The 24933-nt window shown below is 44.6% G+C and overlaps 1 protein-coding gene across 1 annotated transcript in view; it reads left to right on the plus strand.

Annotated features, from left to right (window-relative positions):
- TNRC6C (trinucleotide repeat containing adaptor 6C) overlaps positions 1-24933 on the plus strand; it is a 238841-nt gene that overhangs the window by 196657 nt on the left and 17251 nt on the right. Inside the window, 7 exon segments of the mRNA XM_030534098.1 lie at positions 185-331; positions 739-858; positions 3619-3702; positions 4034-4265; positions 5942-6109; positions 7014-7205; positions 7352-7495. Coding sequence (XP_030389958.1) covers positions 185-331; positions 739-858; positions 3619-3702; positions 4034-4265; positions 5942-6109; positions 7014-7205; positions 7352-7495 — 1087 coding nt within the window.

Here is a 24933-nt window from a genome sequence, read left to right on the forward strand (position 1 = left end):
GCCAAATTCTAAACCAGATCTTCTGTACAACTTTCCACAAAACAGATATAAGCCTGTATGTGATCATTTCATTGTCTATGCTTATCATGATCTTTGAGAGTAAAAGGCAGCACAAGCATGTCACTGTCATGGAGTCTGTAGAATGTTGCATCCATATGAGATCATCTTTCTTGTCATATTGTAGATACCGAGTGGCAATCTGGGTATGTTTGGCAATAGCGGAGCAGCACAAGCCAGGACCATGCAACAGCCGCAGCAACCGCCAGTGCAACCTCTTAACTCATCCCAGCCTAGTCTTCGTGCTCAAGTGCCTCAGTTTCTATCCCCTCAGGTTAGACTGAATTGCGCAGCACAGAAAACTGTCAAATCTTTGTTTCATAGTGACCATATACTGAGTAAGAACATTTTCAGTATGAAAAAATTCTAAATAATGAAATAATCATGACAAGATGATTTGGACCAGCATTGATAACAGAAAAGCCATTAAAGCTCTATATTTTCTTTGTTTCTGCATCCATCAGAAAAACAGATTTGGTTGTGATTATTGTTGTGTATATCGTTGCCCTCTTCTAAAGGTTTATATTTGATATAGCGCTCCTAAAACTGGTGACAACTCATCTAATTGCAAATTTATTTTGTTGATGATGTGTGGCTCTTACTGGCTATTTACATTGCGGGCAGTTTTAACAGCAAACATACCATGCTTAAATCTGATATGCTGTATTCTCTGTTTCCCAGGTTCAAGCACAACTTTTGCAGTTTGCAGCAAAAAACATTGGTCTCAACCCTGCACTATTAACCTCTCCAATTAATCCTCAGCATATGACGATGTTGAACCAGCTCTATCAGCTGCAGCTGGTGAGTTAAAAGGCACAGCAAACGAAGTGTAAATCCGACTTGAAGACATTTCTTCAGATTTCACATCACATTTAAAATAAGAGAAGTGCCAGCTTAGTTTTAAAAATGAAAAGGACAAAGCTACTCGTTTTTTTTAAAGATAGTTATTCCTTTGATAGTTACGTATTCTTCAAGAAATAAAATCATGTTTTATTTTTCCTAATGCTCCTTAATTGTTACAGTGACTAATTTTCTGTATCCTCATTTAATACTGAGGACACTTGTCCTTTTCATGCTAGTAGCTGTAATTAGCAAGTCAGTTGTCTCCATTTTTGATGTGTGTAGTGTATAGCATGCTCTCAAATAGCATTAGTAATAATATATGGTTTAGTGATGTCTTATTTACAAATATTGTTTGGGGGCTATAGATTTTTCTGTAGCCATGGAGTTTTATTTGTTAGTTGTGAGGAGTAAAACTGCTGATTTATTTTTAAAAATTACTTATTAACACTTTTACTCACTGACTGAAATCCTCCCTGATTAGAGTCTTTGCTACTACTGTTAGTCTCTGATTTACCTTTCTCAATTTTAAGAAGGAAAATTAGATTCACTCTGTTTAATAACTGAGCATTATAGTGCTTGAAAAAACAGCTCTGAAAATCAAAACTTCATGACTAAATTCTTATACTAACACTGATTATTATTTTATTCCTCAACTAGTCCCACTGAAATCAGTGAAACAACTTCTGGAGTAAAATACTACTTGATGTAAGGATGTCAGAACCTGGTCTTGTGTGCAGTTACCACCCATATCTTAAACACAGCACTCCTGTTAATATACCCAAGAATGACATTAGACCTTTTTCTTGCAACTGCATCATGTTGGCTCATTTTGAAGTTGTGATCCATTATAAACTCCCCCCCACCCACCCCCCCGACCCTTTTCTGCATAATTACTGCCTGGCCAATTATTCCCCGTTTTGTAGTTGTGCCTTAGGAAGGAAAAATCAAAGTGTAATACTTTGTACTTGTCTTTATTGAATTCCACCTTGTTGATTTCATATTTAGTCTCTAATTTGTCACGTTCATTTTGAATTCTAATCCTATTCTTCAAAATGCTTGCAATCTCTCCCATCTTGGTGACATCCTCAAATTTAATAAGCAGACTCTTCATTAATGAGAATATTGAATAGTACTAGACCGAGGACGGAGCCTTGCAGGATCCCACTAGATACATCTTCCAAATTTGACAACAACCCATTGATAACTGCTCTTTGAGTATGGTCTTTCAGTCAGTTTTGCGCCCAGCTTATAGTAATTTCATTTAGACCACATTTCCATTATGAGACTGTCATGTGGCACTGTGTCAGAAGCCTTACTAAAATCAAAGTATCATGGTTACAGTCTCACCCCCATCCACTAGGCTAGTAACCCTATCAAAGAAGGGAATTATGTTGATTTGGCATGATTTGTTCATGACAAATCCATGTTGGGTATTACTTATCTTCCTGTTATCTTTTAGCTGCTTACAAATTGATTATTTAATAATTTTGTTCCAGTATCTTTCCAGGTATCGAAGTTAGGTCTGTAGTTCTCCAGTAGTCCATTTGTTCCCCTTTTTAAAGATAGGTCCTACTTTTGCCATTCTCCAATCATGGAAGATTAGGGTTGGAAGAGACCTCAGGAGGTTATCTAGTCCAACTCCCTGCTCAAAGCGGGACCAACACCAACTAAATCATCCCAGCCAGGGCTTTGTCAAGCTGGGCCTTAAAAACATATAAGGATGGAGATTCCACTACCTCGCTAGGTAACCCATTCTAGTGCTTCACCACCCTCCTAGCGAAATAGTGTTTCCTAATATCCAACCCTAGACCTCCCCCACTGCAATTTAAGACCATTGCTCCTTGCTCTGTCGTCTGCCACGACTGAGAACAGCCGAGCTCCATCCTCTTTGAAACCCACCTTCAGGTAGCTGAAGGCTGCTATCAAATCCCCTCTCATTTTTCTCTTCTCTTCTCACTCACTGTTCTGCAGACTAAATAAGCCCAGTTCAGTCAGCCTCTCCTCTGTCCCCAGCCCCCTGATCATTTTCGTTGCCCTCCGCTGGACTCTCTCTAATTTATCTACATCCTTTCTGTAGTGGGAGGCCCATAACTGGATGCAGTACTCCAGATGTGGCTTCACCAGTGCTGAATAGAGGAGAATAATCGCTTCCCTCAATCTGCTGGCAGTGCTCCTACTGATGCAGCCCAATATGCTGTTAGCCTTCTTGGCAACAAGGGCACACTGCTGACTCAAAACCATCTTCTCATCCATTGTAATCGCCAGGTCTTTTTCTGCAGAACTGCTGCTTAGTCATATGGGACCTCACCTGTCCTCCATGAGTTCTCATAGATGATCTACCACGTCTATCTCACAGTTCTGAGATTGTTTCACTGAGTCCTTAAGTACTCTTAGATCAATTTCATCAGGCCCTGCCTACTTGAGTGCATCTAACTAATCTGCATAGTTTTTATCCTATTTTTTCCATATTTTGGATTGTATTCCTTCCCCTTGCTAATATTAATTGTATTAGGTGTAGTAATTTATCTTTTTAATTAAGGCTTTAATAAAATAGGCATTAAACACTTCACCCTTCTTGATGTCAACCATTATTAGCTCTCCTTCCCTGCTAAGTACGGAACCAACACCTTATATTTTGTAACTTACAAACACACCTCAAACAAGTATGTTAGTTTTTTTAATGTATGATTTTTTACCTTCCTTGTTTCCTGCATGCAGGCGTACCAACGTTTACAAATCCAGCAGCAGATGTTACAGGCTCAGCGTAATGTTTCCGGACCTATGAGACAACAGGAGCAGCAAGTAAGTTTAACCTGCCAACTTGATTTCAACATTAGATTCTGGTTTCAGCTGCCTATAAAGATTCTAATTAATTACTCCAAATCAGTTAAAGTAGCATTAAGTAAACCAAACTATATTGCATGGATGAATATTGAAAGAAAATACCAGTGGTACTGAATGCAATTATACTTTCCTCACTATTGAAAGAATGCTGTTGAACTCTTAATTTAGTTAATTCTTTGTTTCAAAGGGCTGGATGTTGATTCAGTTTAGAAAGTGGGGCAACATGGCTTGTGTACCTTTATGCTGTCTAGCTTTTGTTGATTTTTTTTTTTTTGTCTTTTGTTGCCAGGTTGCACGTACAATCAATAACATGCAGCAGCAGATCCAGCAGCACCAGCGCCAGCTGGCCCAGGCCCTGCTTATGAAGCAGCAGCCTCCCCCTCCACATCTATCTTTGCACCCCTCTGCAGGCAAATCAGCCATGGATAGCTTTTCACCCCATCCCCAGGCTCCCGGCCTATCTGACCTGCAGACCAAAGAGCAACAGTCTTCACCGAACACCTTTGCTCCTTACCCTCTTAGTAAGTGTTCTTTCATTTAAGCTACCACTTACATAAGATTGGGGATGGTGTTTATATGTTTAATTATTTCAACGTCTGAGCACCTATCCTTTGCTCTAGGTCAGTGGTTTTCAACCTTTTTTCATGTGTGGAAGCCTAAAAAATTTTGAATGGAGGTGTGGACCGCTTTGGAAATCTTAGACATTGACTGCAGACACCGCACCACACCACAAACCCCTGGGATCCATGGACCACAGGTTGAAAACCACTGCTCTAGGTGCATTACAGTTCTAAAAATATAAAAATACAAGAGAAAATCTACAAAGAGCATGTTAATGAAATGCATGTTGAGTTGCTATACTAAATTACAATAATTTATCCCTATCACTGTAGTAGCCCTACACCTAGCCATCATAATGGCCTACCTCAACTCAGTCCACCAAAAGCCTGAGAGAAATTATGAATTTAGCAGCGTACTTAGAAAGCTAATTTTTGATTCTGGTGCACTGAAGGGGGGCGGAAAAGGTTCCAAAGCCAAGGATCTCTTACAGAAAATGCCCTACCAGCACTGCTACCGCCCTCCTCTTTAAACTGCATTAGATGTCAATGTGTTTATTTTTGTCAGCAGAATGTAGTCTGATTATGAACTAGTTCCAGTCTAACTGGACTATGTTTTTTACTAAAACTTGCACCAAGAGGATATTAAGGATGGTTTTGTGTGTAAGGCAATTGACTGGGATTCAGGAAATCTGTATTGGATTTCTGTCTATGCCAGACTTCCTGTGTGACATAGGGCAAATAGGAAAATATGTCTGTGCCTTTGTCTAATCTTTGTAAAGTGGGGATTATAATATTTACTTATCTTACAGGTTAGCTGAAAGGGTATATTAATGTATGCTAGATATTAGAATGATGAGCACCACAAGGCCAAAAAGGTGCTTATAAATATATGAAGGGCCTAAACCTGAAAGGTGCTCAGCACCCTCTGATCTGTTAAGTTGCAGAATCATTTCCTGAAAATCCAGAGATTCCCATCTTGGAAAGATAAAAAAGTTCTTCCCTAGAATACTGTCTATGTATTGATTATAAAAATGTATCATTTAGTCTATATTATAATTTTTAAATGCATTAAATGTGACTCTAAGTAGAAGAGCACCAACTTAATGAATAACACATCAGTATTATGCAATTGGTGGCTGAGGTGTTAATAATTTTGAAAAACGTTGGTAGCCCAAAAAATGAATTTCCGACAAGGATTTGTTGGAAAGTTGTCAGGAATGGTCCGTCTCAGTGATGGAACATTGCAAATTCCTTGCTTGTGTTAATTTTGAATTCTAATGCAAAATGCCTTTTCTGAGACAACTAGGAAGAATTAGTGGAAATGCCGATGGCATTAAAATACATCCCTACAGTAGGTTCTTTATCTCATTGTCAAATGGTTTAATTTTATCTGAAGTTAGTGGGAGTTTTAGCAGAAACTGTATAGTGATATTTTTTTAGAAGAGTAGAATTTATTGAGCAGCAGGCTGAGACCAGCTTGTGGTAAATTGACATACAGTATATACAGAACTATTTCTGTCTGAAATCTAAAGTTCAGTAACTCATTTGTGTGGATCATTAAGGACCAGGAATTAATGTTGGGAATTGGGGGAGTATAAACGTTAGAAATATGTAACAACCTATCTGCTTCCCCTTAGCTGGGCTGAATCCAAACATGAATGTAAGCAGCATGGACATTACTGGTGGTTTGTCAGTGAAGGATACTTCTCAGTCTCAGTCTCGCCTTCCTCAGTGGACACACCCCAACTCTATGGATAATCTATCTAGTGCTGCTTCTTCACTTGACCAGAATCCTAGCAAGCACGGTATGTCACATCTATGGTTGTCAGTTAGTGCTCTTAGGACGTGATGGTCAGATTGGCAAAGCAACCTAATTTCCAGGCATTCTCTGTTATAAGGGCTGGTACAAAATACCCTTTCAGATTATAAACTATTGCGTTAATACTGTTAAAGAGCTTCTTACGTATAGGCTGTGTCATTATGGTTGCAATATATGGAACCTTCCATTAAGGCTTTGTTTAAAAATGTTTTTGGTTTGGTTAATGTAGTTCAGAAAATGAGTGAATAATAGCACCAACTAGAACCAGCCTTAATGTGATCAGCATTATGCAAACATCCCTCACAGAAATGCCAATGTACCTCAGTACAGAGCTGCATCACCTTTGTCCTAACTGTAATGCATTTTAACTTCCTGCCCCAACTCCACCTCCAAAATCTTGAGTCCTGAATTCCCAGCTCTGCTCAGAGTTGTGCTCTATTAAGATTACTGTGTTCTTCTGCTTCTTTGTCATTAGAAGCACAAATCATTTCACTTCAATTATAGCTGTTAGCCTGCAAATATTTCTGCTTCCCACATTAACTTGTTGTTTTGTAATTCCAGTTCAGAATCATCTTATCCATTTGTGCTTGTTTTTGACAGAGATCTTCTCTGAATTGCTGTTAGCTAACTTACAGTTTGATATGTTACTGATGTTTTTATCAGACTGAGCTCCTGGAAATGCCAAGAAAGACTATCTTGAGCTGTGTTAAATCTTGCGTGATTGTTTGTTTTTCTTATTGTAGGTATATTTTAATTATATTACTTAATTTTAAAATTCAGAAAGTTTTAAGGACAAGAAAAATTACCAAATATAATAGGAATGAAAGGAGCAGCCAAAGAATGAGTCCTGCCCCCTAAACAAATTATTTTTTTCCCTTCTATCATTTCAGGTGCTATTCCTGGAGGTCTAAGTATTGGTCCTCCAGGAAAGTCCTCCATTGATGACTCTTATGGACGGTACGATCTGATCCAAAACAGCGATTCACCAGCCAGTCCACCTGTAGCTGTTCCTCACAGCTGGTCACGTGCCAAAACTGATAGTGATAAAATCTCCAATGGTTCCAGTATTAACTGGCCACCAGGTAACAAGACACAAAAACATTACCTTAAAAATACTGATGTCACTGAATCTTAGTGCGGTTTTATTTACTGAATCAATCTTTCCTTGTGTGGGAGCTTAGAGCAAAAGATAATTTCATACACTCTTGCTTCTGCTATTTTAAAATAGAATTTCATCCTGGAGTGCCGTGGAAAGGACTGCAGAATATTGACCCTGAAAATGACCCAGATGTCACTCCTGGAAGTGTTCCGACTGGGCCTACCATTAATACCACCATACAAGATGTTAATCGCTATCTTCTCAAGAGTGGAGGTAGAGCAAAAGTCACATAAACACTTTGCACCTCTGTATTCACTTCATTTCTCTTCCTTCCAAACATTTTAACTATCTTATTCCTAAAAAACAGTGAGGAGTCCAGTGGCACCTTAAAGACTTACAGATTTATTTGGTCATAAGCTTTCATGGTTAAGAAAAACCCCACTTCTTCAGATGCATGGAGTGAAAATTACAGATACAAGCACAAATATACTGGCACATGAGGAGAAGGGAGTTACCTTACAAAAGGTACCTTCATGTGCCAGTATATTTATGCTTATATCTGTAATTTTCACTCCATGCACCTGAAGAAGTGTTTTTTTACCCACAAAAACTTATGCCCAAATAAATCTGTTAGACTTTAAGGTGCCATCAGACTTCTTGTTGTTTTTGAGGATACAGACTAACACAGCTACCCCTCTGATACTTGTCTTACTCCTGTGGTGTGTATATAGTATATTTTTGTTCAGTAGAGAATTGTCTGTACTACCCATGTGCAGAGGAAAGATGGATCTGATCGTGTTCATGCTTTGCTGCTGCTGCTACTGCTGAATTTCCACCATAAGTCTAGAAATTTTTGGCCCACTAAGTCAGAATTTGGAGATTCCTGGTTTCTTACTGGAAATTTACTACTTATCATACTGATGAAAACTCAGGCTTAAATATAAATCTGCATGTTTTCCAGGAGATTTCTTACTATATTTAAATACTAAAGCTGTTTGGTTTTGCTCTCCACACAGTGCAGCCCTTTCTCCTACTTGATACAGCAGTGAAGTCATAATGCCAAAATCAGGACATCACAATTCTTTCCATCGCAATAAATTGACATCATGAAAACATGATTTGTGACTTCACTACAGGATCAAGCAGAAAGAGAAGATGTATTTGTACATCCCTAAAATCAGCCAAGAGAGCATTGGAAAAAACTTCTTGTATATAAATAGTCTCTTCACCTTCCTTCATCCCCCTCCCCATAAGTTTTACACCAGAATGAAGAGGGATCCTCCCTAAAATATTGAATCATTGGACTTTAGTACATCTCAACAGGGGTCCATAGCTTTGGAAAATGGACCAAACTAAAGGTAACTTAGTTGTTTTGTGGTCATGCTGTGACCTAATATGTAAATTGTCTGAAGAAAGCAGTCTAGTAGAACACTGTAATGCGCAGAGCAGAATTATACCAAGCTGTCAGTAGGACCTGTAAGGACTTTAAAATGTAGATTGAGCTATCATAGTCACCTGTGGGTGTTTGCCTAGATTGTGAATCATAATTCCATTGAAGCAAGTTTCCTATTCTGAGCAGTGGAACTTGAAGCTATGTCAGGTAAGAGGCTGTGGAACTTAAAGGGAGTGAGAGGTGACTGGGGGGATGGGGGCGGTGGGTGGATATTGCATTAAGTAAAGTTGAATTATGTCATTATCTGCTGGAAAGCTGTCAGAAAGTAGTCTTTGTTCAAGCTAAAACGTCAGTTATTTGTGTGCATGAGTAATACTGAATTAACTCTTTAGTGACTTTAGGTGTTTTTAAGGGAGGAGAATTTAAAAAATTTTAAATTATTTTTACACTGCTAATCAAGTAGGCTTAAAGAAGTTATTTAGCTGTAGTTGAGATTCCTATGCATCCAGTATTTTATTTGTGTTGTGCCAACATTAGAGTGACACTGAAGATGATGTTGTCTACTTTGTACATTTATATATAATAATTCATGGCTCTGTATCATGCCGATCTCATCTGTGTAGTTAGAAAATGTAATCTAACCCTTTACATAAATAGTGTATGAATAAATAATTGTACTATTTCTTCGGGTGCTGGTCGCTATGTGTATTCCACACGTGGGTACACATACATGTCATGCACCGAAGTCTGGACATTTTTCAGAGCAGTGTGCACTGACTCATACGTGCACAGTGGTTTCTCTTGTGCGCCTGACTGAGAGTATAAGGAACAATGCGGATCAGTGCCTTTCCAGTTCCTTCTTACTGTCTCATGGCCTGAGTTGGAAGCAGTCCTCCTTCAGTGCATAATCTGTAAAGTAATCTTGTTGTGAATAGTTTTTATATCTGGTTTATTAGTTTTAGTTAGCATACATTTATAGTAGGTGTAGGATAAGTTCCCCACCATCCCAGCCCCCATTCGGGGGACAATCCTTCCCGGTCCTGGGACTATGCCCAGACTCCCAAGATTCAAGAGTCGCGTCTCCTACCCTCGTTCCTTCTCCATTAGTGACCAACATCAGTGGTGCCGGTACTACCTGGATGAAGCACGTATATCAGCAAAGTGTAATATCTGCTCATCTTTTCCATCCAGAACTCGAGAGGCATGAAAGTTCTGTCTTAGGAAGTTTCTGATGGAAGAGGATGAGGCCCCACTTTCTCTCTGTCTCTCTCCCCCTTTCTCCCTACTGTCCCCGGTACATCGGCCTCAACTGACTAGCAGCACCCCTCCAAGCACGAGGTTTGGAGCATACCCTTTACCACTGAAGCCCAAAGATGACTCCTACAGGGCTCCCCATCAGAGTAAGGGATGCTTTCATGGGCACAAGGACAGATCCCCTCAGAGGACTGTTCATAAGAAACCCATTTCCTCCCTGAGCTGATCTAGGTCGGGCAAGACATCACAAATGGAACCCACGGAACTGGCTTTGACAAAGACTCCCAGGTTGAAGGGCAAAGCACGAAAGAGGGTCCCAGCAGTGACAGAGGGACCAAAGCAGAAAGACAGGTACACACCAGTCCCTTCTACGAGTGGGGTCTAGGCCCCTGATTGGTACCACGTCGTTTATCCAAAGACTGACCAGTGGCAACAGATGAGCCACATCCTTCAGGGTCCCAGCTGAAACTCCCCGCACTCTGGGCCATACGGAGACCTTCATAATCCCAGAGGATATATTACTCCCTTACCTGCAGTTCCCACTCCTCTTGGATCCTGCATCCCTGAGGAAGGTCCTTACCCTGGAGGAGGAATCGTTCTCCATGTCTCAGGCGTAGTTACATCCCCCATGCAAAAGTGCCCGCTACCAAGGGTCCCACCAGTGCTGATGAAATCGTCATTGGAATCAGAAGAGCCAGAGGAGATGGAGGCATCAGTATCTCCAAGAAGGCACAGGAGTCCTGACTGGCATTCAGTATGTTATACCTACCACCCAGACGATAACGTCACTCCTTTCTTGTCTTCTCCACCAGATGACCACCAGCAATACCAGGCGCTATTGCAAAGGGTCGCTAAAAATCCACATATCCCTTTGGAAGAGGTCCAGGATCCTCAGTGCTGACTCTTGGACATTTTACAACCACAAGGACCGGGCAGAGTAGCCCTTCCGATCAACGAAGCCCTATGGGAGATGATGTCCCTAATCTCTGTTTGCCAGAAGCTGGGAATGGGCAACGGGATGGATCACTTAATGATTACCTGTTCTGTTCATTCCCTCTGAAGCACCTGGCATTGGTCACTGTCAGAAGACAGGATGCTAGACTAGATGGACCTTTGATCTGACCCAATGTGGCTGTTCTTATATTAGATCCAGCCAAAGCAGTTCGGTACACATGTGCATCTTGTGCCCCTATGCCAAAAACAGCCGAAAGATGCTACTTTGTTCCTGCCAAGGGAGCTGACTTTCTATTTTTCCATCATGCCCCTAGATTACTGGTGGTATAGGCGGCCACAGAAAGACTTAGGTTGCATTACCAGACATCCACATTGGTAGAGAAGGGCCCAAAGAGACTGGACCTTCTAGGTAGAAAGGTCTTCTCTGCAGGTCTGCAATTTCATTTAGCTAATAACACAACACAATTTCAACACCTATGTCAGACTTATGGACTCCCAGTGGAAGACCAGGCCCAATTCCAAGCTTTTCTGTTCGAAGGAAAACTAATGACAAAGTTGACTCTCAAGCTGCAGTAGATGCTGGAGATACTGCATCCAGAAGTTTGGCCGCACAGGACTGGTTATGCAAAGGGACTCCAATTGTTGGGCTTTCCTAGAGAGGTTAAAATCGCTATCCTTAGACTTCCCTTTCGACAGGTCCCACCTGTTTAACTAGAAGTCCATTCTGTGATCTCTGGGGATTTACACTTCTTCAGCCCTCAGGAGAAGAAACTAGCGACAGCCCTTCAGGCCACAACCACCCCCTGAAGATGCTCCATATTATCAGTGTCCACCTGAGCCTCTGGTAGCTCCTACTTCCACAGCCTCTGCTTATTCCTAACCTCAGACCAAAGGCCAATTTTTACATCCAGGTTGAGACTTGCTCACCACTGTTAATGCCACTTATGCCTTCCCGTCAAGTTTGGAGGTCATCTTATCCTCTTCACCCACACCTGGAACAAGATGACCATGGACGTTTGGGTCCTGGAGATTATATATCAGGGATACTCTGTAGAGTTTCTTTCCTTCTCCCCTCACAATTCACCTCCCCAATCCCCTGGCAGGGACCACTCTCATCAGAATCTCTTTTAAACCAGGGAGCAGTAGAATGTGTCCCACCTCAGTACCATAGAAGAGGGTTCTTACTCCCCATATTTCCTAATCCCCAAAAAAGACAGAGGATGGAGACCCATCATGGACCTTTGATGACTCAGTGTCTTTATTCTGAAACTGAAATTCAAGATGATTACGCTGGCATTGATAATCCGCTCCCTTCAGAGGGGAACATGGTTCACGGCTCTCGGCATGAAGGATATATATTTCCATGTTGATATTCACGCGTCTCACAGGAAATTCCTATGCTTCATAATCACCCAAGATCACTACCAGTTTCGTGTCCTCCCTTTGAAGCTTGCTGCAGCACCCAGGGTATTCATAAAAGCATTTGCTAAAGTAGCAGCCCAGATGTGACACCAGAGCTCTACATGGTGTTTCCATACCTAGACAACTGACTCCTGGTGGGCCAATTTCATCAGGAAATCATGTCAGCCATGGAATTTATTCAACATGCTACCTTAGAGGTTTAGAGGTTTGTATAAACAAAGAAAAGTCCATTTTATGACCTGCAAGGACAATAAACTTTATAGGATCCCAGCTGGACTGAGTTTCTTCAGAAGCATTTCTCCTGCGGACAGGTTCCACACAATGAGCAACCTGATCTCTGACATTACATGCAGACCATGAACTACTATGCAACACTGCCTTTCTCTGTTAGGCCACATGGTCACATGCACCTACGTGACACCATTCACTAGACTCCGCTTGCGGGGACTAGAAGCATGGCTTCATTCAACCTACTGACCAAGCAGAGATCACATCGACTCTATATGCCAGTGCTTTTACTGACATGATGCAGCATTATTTCTGAAATGCCTAGAACAGTGCCCTAAAGAAATTAAAGGAGAAAGATGGGAGAGGGTAAGTGATGCCCAGCAGCAACACAGTGGTGTAGTTCTGAATTATCCAGAGGGGTTTCTTCTTGGATCTCCTCAGCTTCTAGTTTCATCACCAGTGTTTCAACAAAAAGAGCAAGAGCTACTTCCAGAATGCCCCTTCATTTACCTATGCACAAGTATTGGATGATAATAACTTGTGGTGTATGTGTTTAAGTTCAACTTTATATCTAAACGGCTTGCCAAACACCCCTTTCCCCAGTCCCTGCCAGCCATAGTTTGACCTCCTTCATATAAACCTGACATTCATTGAAATTCTGCTAAATTTAGAATGTCAATCATTTATGCATTGGAAAAGTAAGAATACAAAAACCGATGCCATGAAAAGTGCTTCCGTTGTGGGTTACTATGAAACAATCTTTGAGTTAGGGTGTTATAAAATATTGTTGTGTGCATCATCGAAATTGTTGCAGTATCACAAGGTTTAAAGTAGTTACCCTGCAAGGTGGTAGTGATGGTTGGTTATTTTTGAAATCTACGTGTGTCTGCAGTGTAGCCCCTGGAATCGCCATTAAAGTTGCCCTCCTCAATCTGAAATGGCACCCCTCTCTGGGCTACCAGCTTCCTTGCACCCTCCTTCACTCTAAGCACTGCTTGCTAGTCACCCATGTGTGGAATACACATAGGGACCAGCACTTGAAGTAGTAGTGGAGATTACTTACTGTAACTGGAGGTTCTTCTTCGAGTGCTTGCTCATATCGATTCCAATTAGGTGTGCGCTCGCACGTTCGTCGGAAGATTTTTACCCTAGCAACACTTGGTGGGTCAGCTGGGCGCCCCCTGGAGTGGTGATGCTATGGCGCCGGATATATACCCCTGCCAACCCAACCACCTCTCAGTTCCTTCTTACCGCCCACGTCGGTCGTTGGAACTGTGGAGTGCGGTTTTACTGACCTCCACCTCCCTAGCTACTCATAATCCTCTAGTTACTTTTTGTGTATATAGTTCAAAGTTATATAATTATAGTTAATTCTTATCGTTCATAGTTAGTATTATAGTTAAGAGGGGTTCAAGGATTAGCCCCTTCCCCGCACCCGATGCCGGGGCCCATGCCCGGTTCACCGGGTTTAAAACCATGCACCACCTGTCACAAGCTGGTGCCGACAGGAGATCCATGCCACTCCTGTCTTAAGTGCCTCGGGGAATCTCACCTGGGAGACAAGTGTCTCATTTGCAAGGCCTTTAAGTCGAGAACAAAAAAGGAGCAGGACTTTTGGCTAAAACAGGTCCTCATGGAGGCGGCTCTTACTCCTCCGCCTTTGGCACTGAGCGCTGGACAATCGGCAGGCTGAAGCGCCTCCTTGGCACTGGACTGCGCCGGTACTGCCAAGGCCTCTCGGCACTGGCTGTTGCCAGCACCGAAGTCGACTCGGCATCGCTCCCTCTCCCCGAGGTCAAGAGAGCCAAAGACTCCTGCTGCTTCCATGCCACGTGCACCACAGCCAGCTAGCTCGTCTAAGTTCAATCGCCCGGCACCGACACCTGCTGCGGCACCAACGACATCAGCACCGTCGATTCCGGTCCCACAAGGGCCGTCGAGTCCGGTGCCTGTCAGCTCCCTGGCGCGAGCCGTGGTTGAGCTTACTATTCCATCCATGCCGGAGACATTCTCAACAGCGAGGGATCTGATTGCCATGACAGAGTTGACACTGCCTCAACCCCCGGCAGTGCCGGTGCAAGTAATTCAGTCTATCGGCAGGCCTGCCTTGATAAGACCATCCTCTGTCGGCACAGCAGAGCGGCACCGTTCACAATCACGGTCCCACAGACATTCTGGGTCCCGTCAGCGCTCCCGGCACCACTTGCAGTCCCAGCACCATTCTCCCCCTCGGTACTGGTCGCACTCGCTGCACCGTTCAGTATCCCGTTCGCCGGCCCGCTACTCTTGGCACCGCTCCAGCTCCCAGCACCGCTCCAGGCACCGTGACTCCCGTAGCCACTCCCGACTTTGAGCCTCGAGATCTCGGTCAACCTCCCAGCACTGCTCCGGGCGCAGGTCCCGATCTCGTTCCCAGTACCAGTATGCCTCCCGGTACTGGTCCCTGGTGCAGAGTAGAGCAAGATCTGCTAGAGACAGAGACTCTACCCAGGGCTTTTCAGCTCGTCCATGGCCATCCAGACACGCATCAGTGTTGTTTCACGCGGACAGCTCTTATGCACAGGACCGCGATTCCAATGTGCCCACCAGAGTCTTCCAAGAGGCCCAGGCCCAGGACCAAGGCGCCCATCAGTGGTCATTCTGGACACTTTTGGCGTACCACCAGGCCCAAGGCGTATCAGTAGTTCTGTCCCATCAGAGCACCGAGTGCCAGTGGCGACAGTTAGCCGTCCCCCTCCGACTGCTACGAAGGAAGCCCCTGTTCACCCACTGGACTCCCAGGTTCCACTGGAGCAGGAGGTCGCCAAGAGCAAGAGGCCACACAGGACCCACTCGTCCCTGGCATCTCCTCTTCCTCTTCTCCAGATGAGGCGGTGGCAGGAACATCCTCCTCAGGCCCTCCTCCAATCGACCTGAGAGCCCATCAGGACCTCCTGAGGAGGGTAGCACTCAATATGAACCTCCAGGTAGAGGAGGTCCCGGAGGTAGAGGACCCAGTACTGGACATTCTGTCGGCAGATGCCCCTACCAGAGTGGCCCTACCGTTTATTCGGACCATCCAGGCCAATGCCGATACTATATGGCGGTCTCCAGCCTCTATCCCTCCTGCAGCCAGGGGAGTCGAGCGTAAATACATGGTGCCCTCTAAAGGGTACGAGTACTTGTATGTCCATCCTCCTCCCTGCTCACTAGTCGTCCAATCTGTTAATGAGAAGGAATGCGATGGCCAGCAGGCGCCAACCCCGAAATCGAAGGAGGCTAGGCGAATGGACTTACTCGGCCGAAGAGTGTACTCGGCAGGTGCCCTACAGCTCCGGGTGGCAAATCAACAAGCCCTGCTTAGCCGCTATAATTATAACACCTGGGCGGTGGTGGGTAAGTTTACGGAGCTACTCCCTCAAGACTCCCGCCAAGAGTTCGCTGCCCTCTTGAAGGAAGGGAAAAAGATGGCCAGAGCTTCCCTCCAGGCTTTGTTGGATGCAGCCAACTCAGCAGCCAGGACTCTGGTGTTGCCATGAGGCGCATCTCATAGCTTCAAGTTTCAAGCCTCCCACTGGAGCTCCAGTATACCATTCAAGACTTGCCATTTGATGGTAAAGCTATCTTCTTGGAAAAGACTGACCCCAGGCTGCAAAGCCTAAAGGACAACAGGGTCATAATGCGCTCTCTCGGTATGCATACGCCGGTGACCCAACACAGGCCTTTCCGTCTGCAGCCTCACCGCCCATATACTGCGCCTAGACAAAGACAAGACTTTGGCAGGCGGCGCGGCCGAGGTGGTCGTAGACGACAGTCAGGACCCCAAGGGGGCCAAAGTCAAGGTCCCTCAAAACCACCACTGGGACCAAAGATGAACTTTTGAAGGTGTGCCCGAGGGCGGCGTACCAGTTACAGGCCAGGATCCTTCTCCTCCCCTCTCCAACTGTCTTTCCTATTTCCTCCCGGCCTGATCCCAGTTAACCAGATCGCTGGGTCCTATGCACGGTAGAGTAGGGTACCACCTCCAATTTATTTCAACCCCACCCTCCAATCCTATCAGGGACCCCTCTCACGAGCAATTCCTCTTGCAAGAGGTGCAGACACTCCTCGCCATGGGAGCTATAGAGGAGGTACCAATGGACGAAAGGGGCAAAGGGGTTTACTCCCGTTATTTCCTAATCTCCAAGTTGAAGGGAGGACTCAGACCTATCCTAGACCTGCGAGGACTCAACCAGTTTATGATCAAGTTGAAGTTCCACATGGTATCCCCGGGGACCATTATCCCTCCCTTGGATCCTGGAGACTGGTATGCCGCCCTCAGCATGAAGGACGCGTACTTTCACATCGCCATTTTTCCTCCGCACAGGAGGTACCTCCGCTTCGTAGCCAACCATCAGCACTTCCAGTTTATGATCCTGCTGTTTGGCCTTTCTGCAGCCCCAAGGGTATTTACAAAGTGTATGGCCGTAGTCGCCACCGATCTCCGCCAACGTTGGATACACGTTTTTCCGTATCTGGACGATTGGCTCATCCGAGGGGCCTCCGAGACACAGGTCACCCAGCATGTAGGCATCGTCAAGGACCTATTCACACTTCTAGGCCTGATGATCAGTATAGAAAAATCCACTCTGGTTCCCACGCAGAGGTTAGACTTCATAGGAGCTATCCTGGACTCCAATCTAACCAGGGCCTGCTTACCTCAGCTGTGGTTTCAGGCGATGGCAACAATCATCTGAGGTCTACAGAATTTCCCGACGACTTCGACTTGCACTTGTCTCGGTCTCCTGGGTCACATGGCTGCCTGCACATTCGTGACCAAATACGCCAGACTCCGCCTCCATCCTCTCCAAGCTTGGCTCAACTCGGTATACTGCCCAGGCAGGGACCCAATAGACACGATAGTCAAAAATTTTGAAGGAGAAAGTAGTTAAGGAAATTGAGGTCAATGGTAATTGGGACAAATTGCAACATGGTTTTACAAAAGGTAAATCGTGCCAAACCAACGTGATCTCCTTCTCTGAGAAGGTGACAGATTATTTAGATAAAAGAAATGCAGTAGATCTAATTTACCTCGATTTCAGTAAGGCATTTGACATGGTTCAACATGGGGAATTATTAGTTAAATTGGAAAAGATGGGGATCAGTATGAAAACTGAAAGGTGAATAAGGAACTGGTTAAAGGGGAGACTCCAATGGGTCGTACTGAAGGGTGAACTGTCAGGCTGGAAGGAGGTTACTAGTGGAGTTCCTCAAGGATCAGTTTTGGGACCAATCTTATTTAACCTTTTTATTACTGACCTTGGCACAAAAAGTGGGAATGTGCTAATAAAGTTTGCGGATGACACAAAGCTGGGAGGTATTGCTAACACAGAGAAGAACCGGGATATCATACAGGAAGATCTGGATGACCTTGTAAACTGGAGTAATAGTAATAGGATGAAATTTAATAGTAAAAAGTGCAAGGTCATGCATTTAGGGATTAATAATAAGAATTTTAGTCATAAATTGGGGTCACATCAGTTGGAAGCAACAGAGGAGGAGAAGGACCTTGGAGTATTAGTTGATCACAGGATGACTATGAGCCGCCAATGTGATATGGCCGTTAAAAAAGCTAATGCAGTTTTAGGATGCATCAGGCGAGGTATTTCCAGCAAAGATAAGGAGGTGTTAGTACCGTTATATAAGGCACTGGTGAGACCTCATCTGGAATACTGTTTGCAGTTCTGGTCTCCCATGTTTAAGAAGGATGAATTCAAACTGGAACAGGTTCAGAGACGGGCTACTAGGATGATCCGAGGAATGGAAAACTTGTCTTATGAAAGGAGACTCAAAGAGCGTGGCTTGTTTAGCCTAACCAAAAGAAGGTTGAGGGGTGATGTGCTTGCTCTTTATAAATATATCAGAGGGATTAATATTAGGGAGGGAGAAGAATTATTTAAGCTTAGTACCAATGTAGACCCAAGAACAAATGGGTATAAACTGGACACTAGGAAGTTTAGATTTGAAATTAGACGAAGGTTTCTAACCATTAGAGGAGTGAAGTTCTGGAACAGCCTTCCAAGGGAGTAGTGGGGGCAAAAGACATATCTGGCTTTAAGACTAAGCTTGATAAGTTTATGGAAGGGATCGTATGATGGGATAGCTTAATTTTGTCAATTGATCTTTGATTATCAGCAGGTAAGTATGCCCAGTGGTCTGTGATGGGATGTTATGGGACGGGATCTGAGTTACTGCAGAGAATTCTTTCCTGGGTGCTGTCTGGTGAGTCTTGCCCACATGCTCAGGGTTTAGCTGATTGCCATATTTGGGGTCGGGAAGGAATTTTCCTCTGGGGCAGATTGGCAGAGGTCCTGGAGGTTTTTTGCCTTCCTCTGCAGCGTGGGGCGTGAGTCACTTGCTGGTGGATTCTCTGCAGCTTGAGGTCTTCAAACCACAATTTGAAGACTTCAATAACTCAGACATAGTTTAGGGGTTTGTTATAGAAGTGGATGGGTAGGATTCTGTGGCCTGCTTTGTGCAGGAGGTCAGACTAGATGATCATATTGGTCCCTTCTGACCCTAAAGTCTGAGAGTCTGTGAGTCACCATTTCCCCCGATCACTCTAGGCTCCCTAGACTGGTGGCTGACTCCCTCCCTGGTGTTTACAGGGCTGCCGTTCCATCCGCCCCAACCCTCAATGTCCCTGACGATGGATGCGTCATCTCTCGGCTGGGGTGCTCATCTCGGACACCTTCGTACTCGAGGCCTCTGGTCATCTCAGGAGCTGGCATTACACATAAATGTCCGAGAACTGAGAGCAGTCCGCCTGGCGTTCCAGGCGTTCCAGCAACATTTACAAGGCCGTTGTGTGTCAGTGTTTACAGACAACACAACGGCCATGTACTACATAAACAAGCAGGGAGGGACATGATCCTTCCCCCTTTGTCAGGAGGCCATCCAACTCTGGGACTTTTGCATAGCCCACTCGATAGACCTCGTAGCGTCCTTTCTCCCAGGGGTTCGGAACACTCTGGCGCATTGACTCAGCAGGTCCTTCCCGTCTCACGAGTGGTCGATCCGCCCAGACGTTATTCATTCTGTTTTCCAGAATTGGTTATTTCCCCACATAGACCTGTTCGCTTCCCACGCAAACAGGAAATGCCAGATGTTCTGCTCCTTCCAAGGTCTCTCCCCGGGATCGATCTCGGACGCTTTCCTGATGCCGTGGAAAAGCCAGCTGCTTTATGCCTTCCCACTGTTCCCGCTGGTTCACAAGGTCCTGCTAAAACTCCGCAGGGACAGAGCACACCTAATCATGTTCGCTCCAGCGTGGCCCAGGCAGCACTGGTACACCACTTTGCTCGACCTGTCGATAGGCAACCCAATTACCCTGCCACTCCACCCAGACCTCATAACTCAGGACCACGGCAGACTTCGCCACCCAGACCTGCAGGCCTTTCACCTCACGGCGTGGCTGCTGCGTGGCTAAACCAGTCAGAGTTACATTGCTGTGCATCAGTACGACAAGTTCTCCTGGGTAGCAGGAAACCTTCCACGCAGTCAACGTGTCTGGGCAAGTGCAAGCGTTTCTCTGCTGGTGCGAAACGCATAATCTTATTCCCACTGAGGTCCCAATTCCCTCTATTTTGGACTACCTCTGGTCTCTCAAACAGCAGGGCCTAGCAGTATCATCAGTGAGGGTACACTTGGCAGCCATCTCTACCTTCCACCCAGGGGAAGATGGCCGTTCCGTGTTCTCATACCCTATTGTTTCGAGGTTCCTCAAGGGCTTGGAGCGCTTATACCCCCAAGTACGCCGCCCAGGCCGGCCTGGGACCTCAACCTGTTTTTAACCAGACTTATGTCTCCCTCATTTGAGTAGTTAGCAACTTGCTCGCTACTCTGCCTGTCTTGGAAGACAGCTTTCCTCCTAGCCATTACATCGGCCAGACGAGTCTCTGAGCTTAGGGCTCTTACGGTGGATCTGCCGTACACTGTGTTCCACAGGGACAAGGTGCGGTTGAGACCACACCCAGCATTCCTTCCTAAGGTGGTTTCGGCATTTCATGTTAACCAGGACATCTTTCTCCCAGTCTTCTTCCCGAAGCCACACTCAACGCGACGGGAGCAACAATTGCACTCCCTGGACGTCCGTAGAATGCTCGCATTTTATATTGAGCGGACAAAACCCTTTCATAAAACGCCCCAACTCTTTGTCGCAGTAGCAGACTGAATGAAAGGCCTCCCTGTTTCCGCTCAGAGGATCTCATCTTGGGTGACGGCGTGCATCCGCACTTGTTATGATTTGGCTCATATTTCCCCAAGCCACATCACCGCGCATTCTGCCAGGGCTCAGGCTTCATCTGCCGCCTTCCTGGCTCATGTACCTATCCAGGAGATATGTCGTGCAGCTACCTGGTCTTCGGTCCACACCTTTGCTTCACATTATGCTCTGGTTCAACAGTCCAGAGATGATACAGCCTTTGGCTCAGCGGTTTTGCATTCTGCAACATCTCACTCCAACCCCACTGCCTAGGTAAGGCTTGGGAATCACCTAATTGAAATCAATATGAGCAAGCACTTGAAGAAGAAAAGATGGTTACTCACCTTTGTAACTGTTGTTCTTCGAGATGTGTTGCTCATATCCATTCCAAACCACCCTCCTTCCCCATTGTCGGAGTAGCCGGCAAGAAGGAACTGAGGGGCGGTTGGGTCGGCAGAGGTATATATCCGGCGCCATAGTGGCACCACTCCAGGGGGCGCCCAGCCGACCCACCGAGTGTTGCTAGGGTAAAAATCTTCCGACGAACGTGCATGCAGCGCATGCACACCTAATTGGAATGGATATGAGCAACACATCTCGAAGAACAACAATTACAAAGGTGAGTAATCGTCTTTTCTTAGAGATGGGTGGTCTCTATCTATATTCCACCACCTGCCCTCCTTCACTTATGCTTTGGATCCTGTTGGATTGCGGTAAGAGGGAACTGGAGAGTCATCGACCCATACTGCCCATTATACCCTTGATCAGGAGCACAAGGGAAACTGTGCAAATTCAGGTTGATGGATGCTGCTTTGAAGAATTTCTGGACTGGAGCACATGGCGCACGTGCATACCTGCATGTGGAATTACAGATAGGGGCACACATCTCGAAGAATCTCCAGTTACAGTAGGTAATCTCCTCTTTTTTAAATAGATTGTCAATATGCATTACCGTTCTAGGGGCATACATGCTCCTTTAAGACAAAACCCTATGGAAAGCAGTGATTCTGGGGCTCACTAACATGCTCTCTTCCTTCATCAGGTTTTTCCTTTAATTTGTGTAAAGAATTAGCATTGTAATGTTAGCTTAGCTGTTTGGATAGCTTTTGTCATTGCATAGTACTGAGGTGTCTGGTCTCCTGCCCAGTTCTGAGCACATTTGTCAGCAGCTGTTCCTTCAACCCTGGTCAGATCCCTTGGAGTTCGAGATTATATTATGGCATGGCCTAGTGTAAGAGAGAAACTTAAAAGTTGTGCATCTTGTGGTACAAAGAAGACACTGACAGACGGGCATTTCTGATGCCTAAATACCTCAGTGAAGGTCACTCGCAGGATCAGAGCATGACTTGTAGTTCTTTTATCCTTCATTCCCATAAGCAGGCAGATTCCAAGGTTTATTCCCTGTTCTTGGAAAAACATTGCTGGATGATCTGCTCTGAGTTTAAAAAGCCTAGCCCTTTGGAATCATTTGATATTTTTGGCACCAAATAGAATCATGGCTCCTAGAAATCCTCAGGTTCAGATAAACTCGAGGAAGGGCAGTGTGTTGTGTTTGGCCTTAACTTCTTACTCCTTGATATAAGAAGGAAGATAAAAATGAAAAATCATGACTTAAATGTAAGATTTTGTCACGGAAGTCACGGATTCTATAATTTTTCAGTAACCTCTGTGATATTTTCCATTCAGCTTCAGCCCTGTTTGTGGGGTGGCAGAGGCAGTGCGATCCTTAGCCACTGCTGGCAGTGGGTACTGGAACACCCCACACACACACCCCACCCCCAGCAGTGGTGCTTAGGCTCTCATCCCCACCATGGGTCTTGGGCTTCAGTCATTCCCACATCACACCCCTTCTCCACCATTATTTTTAGTAAAAGTCACAGGTCATGGCCTTCCATGCATTTTTGTTTGTCTGCAACCTAAAAATGCTAAAAATAACCGTGACACAATCTTGACCTTGGTCATGACTATTTCTCTGGGTATTTTGGAATCCTCAAGGAAGGGTCTGTTTTGAAAGTAGGTTAGCACCAGCAGAGGGCTTGGCAGTGAGGCTTCTTAGCACTGACAGATTCCTGTGTGTTGGTGTGTCTGGTACCCAGCAAGGTTGGACGAGTGAAATATAAGCAATTTTTTCAACTTTTGTTGTCATCTTGTCAACCTTCTCAATGCCAGTTTAACACTCAATCCCTGTTGCTGTAGTGGAGGTGAGGAATTAAATGTCACTCACAATTGTCCTGTCCATTTTTTCCCCATCTTCTTTGAAATGTCAGTCTCCTGTTACCATTAGGCAGTTTGAGGTATCCTAGAAATTGAGGCCTCTGGCCCAGGGATTTTTGGTGTCCATTCTGCTGCCATCAGGAAGGGAATTTGAGACCCAACCAACTGTTGCAAGGTCAAAGGTCGAGGTCCAATCTTTATTTGAAAATTACCAGTGATGGAGAATCGAGCACAACCCTTGGTAAGTTGTTACAGTGTTGAATTAGTCAAATGATAGATCCCTCATACGTAGCATTCTGTAAAGATAAAGTGGTTCCACAACCTATCCTACATTTCACCCAGGTTTTAAGTTGCAATTTGGACAGCACTAAGCATATCAGTAAGTCAGTCCCCTAGACTATTTGTATCATCTAGGAAAACAAGCTGGAATTCCCTTTAATCTCCCCCTTTTCCTGTTCCTAATGGCACCTTTGGTAGTGTGGGGGAGTGTGGCTGTTTGTTTCCCCCACGCCCTTTTGTCGGCTCCCTATCTTGGGAGGGTAAGATGACATGGCTGTCTGAACCTTTCTTCTATCTCAATGTTTAATCTTCCCTCTGTCCATCCCACCATCCTAACTCCCCTTACTGGTTCTGCTATCCCTGTTTTCCAGGAAGCTACTTCACCCAGAATATATGGGCTGCCTCCCTTGCAAACCTTGCCTCCCTACAATGATGTCTGAGAGGGAGCTTTCTAAGGCTCACTAATAATAGCAGCAGGGCTCCCAGGTGTTCTGGAAAACTTCTCCAGTTAGTTTTTTTAGCTCTTTTGAGCTGCAACTGATCCTAACACTCACTCCCTTCTTTTTTTTAAAGGTGGGGGTATTATGTTTATACCAGTACTGCAGTCATCTGAAATTGGGCAACTGTACTGACAGACAGAAAGGAGAAAGAAATAATTGACCAATAACTGTAGCGTAACCATAGATCCTCACTTCCCACCACCATTCTTCTTCTATGTCTTCATTTTAGATTCTGAATATATAGAAGGAACTGAGGGACAGTTATGGCTGAGGATCCCTTCAGGTCCTGAAGGTTCAGTTCTGCATGGAAGCATTGTGCAACCCCAGCTGCTTTCGAGAGGGTTCCGACTCAATGGCAAGAGAGCATGTGCGTCCCGCTAGTGTTAATATGTACTGACAATATACTGTGACAGCCTCAGTTACTGATTAGCAATCTATAATTAGGCTGTATTCTTAGTTTCCATTCTATTTTGATGGCGGGAGTTTAGATGTACAGCAGCTACTGGTGCCACATATTTTTTCAGTTTCAGTCAAACTGATGTTAAAGTCAGGTTGCAGTGTCTGTCTTCTGGGTGCTGTATAAATCATTAGTCTCTCATATCATCAATAAAGATACAAAACAAAATGTTTCCTAATTGTGCATCGGAATGAGACTTTTGTATAGCATATCACCTTGTAAAGAGAAACAATTTTGTGTTTTCTGAATTAATATATTATGTACACACAGTATGTGTACGTATGTTTTGAATAATGAAAGTAACTCAGAATATGCTGCTAATTGTGATTGTTTGCTAGAGTGGATACTTTCAGTTCATAGCCTCCCATTCTTTGTTCTGACTATTCTGAAGGTATTGTATTCCATGTTCCAGTCCCTACTTTTGGTACACGGTGTATTTGTTAGCGCGTAGGAAGATTTTGGATGTATGCTTAACATTCCTATAAGGCAACCTGATGACAAGATAGCTCCTAATTTAAGTTGTGTGAGTTTGTTGAACACACGTTGTAGAATGATTTGCCAACTCAGGATGGTTTCAGGTTGTTTCTTACGATTGCTCCTTTGATATATAGCTAATTTTAGAACATTGTTATGATATATTTATTTTACCTGCTGCAAAACCTAAATTTGCAAAATACCTGAGGGTATTTGTGGGCATTAGGGCATGGGGAGAAGTGCTTACTTCAACAATTGTTAGGTATCAAGGATATTTGGTTGGTTTTACATATACATTCATATCCATCCACAGTT

The sequence above is a fragment of the Gopherus evgoodei genome, chromosome 15, assembly GCF_007399415.2.
Source record: "Gopherus evgoodei ecotype Sinaloan lineage chromosome 15, rGopEvg1_v1.p, whole genome shotgun sequence".
NCBI classification, from domain to species: domain Eukaryota; kingdom Metazoa; phylum Chordata; order Testudines; family Testudinidae; genus Gopherus; species Gopherus evgoodei.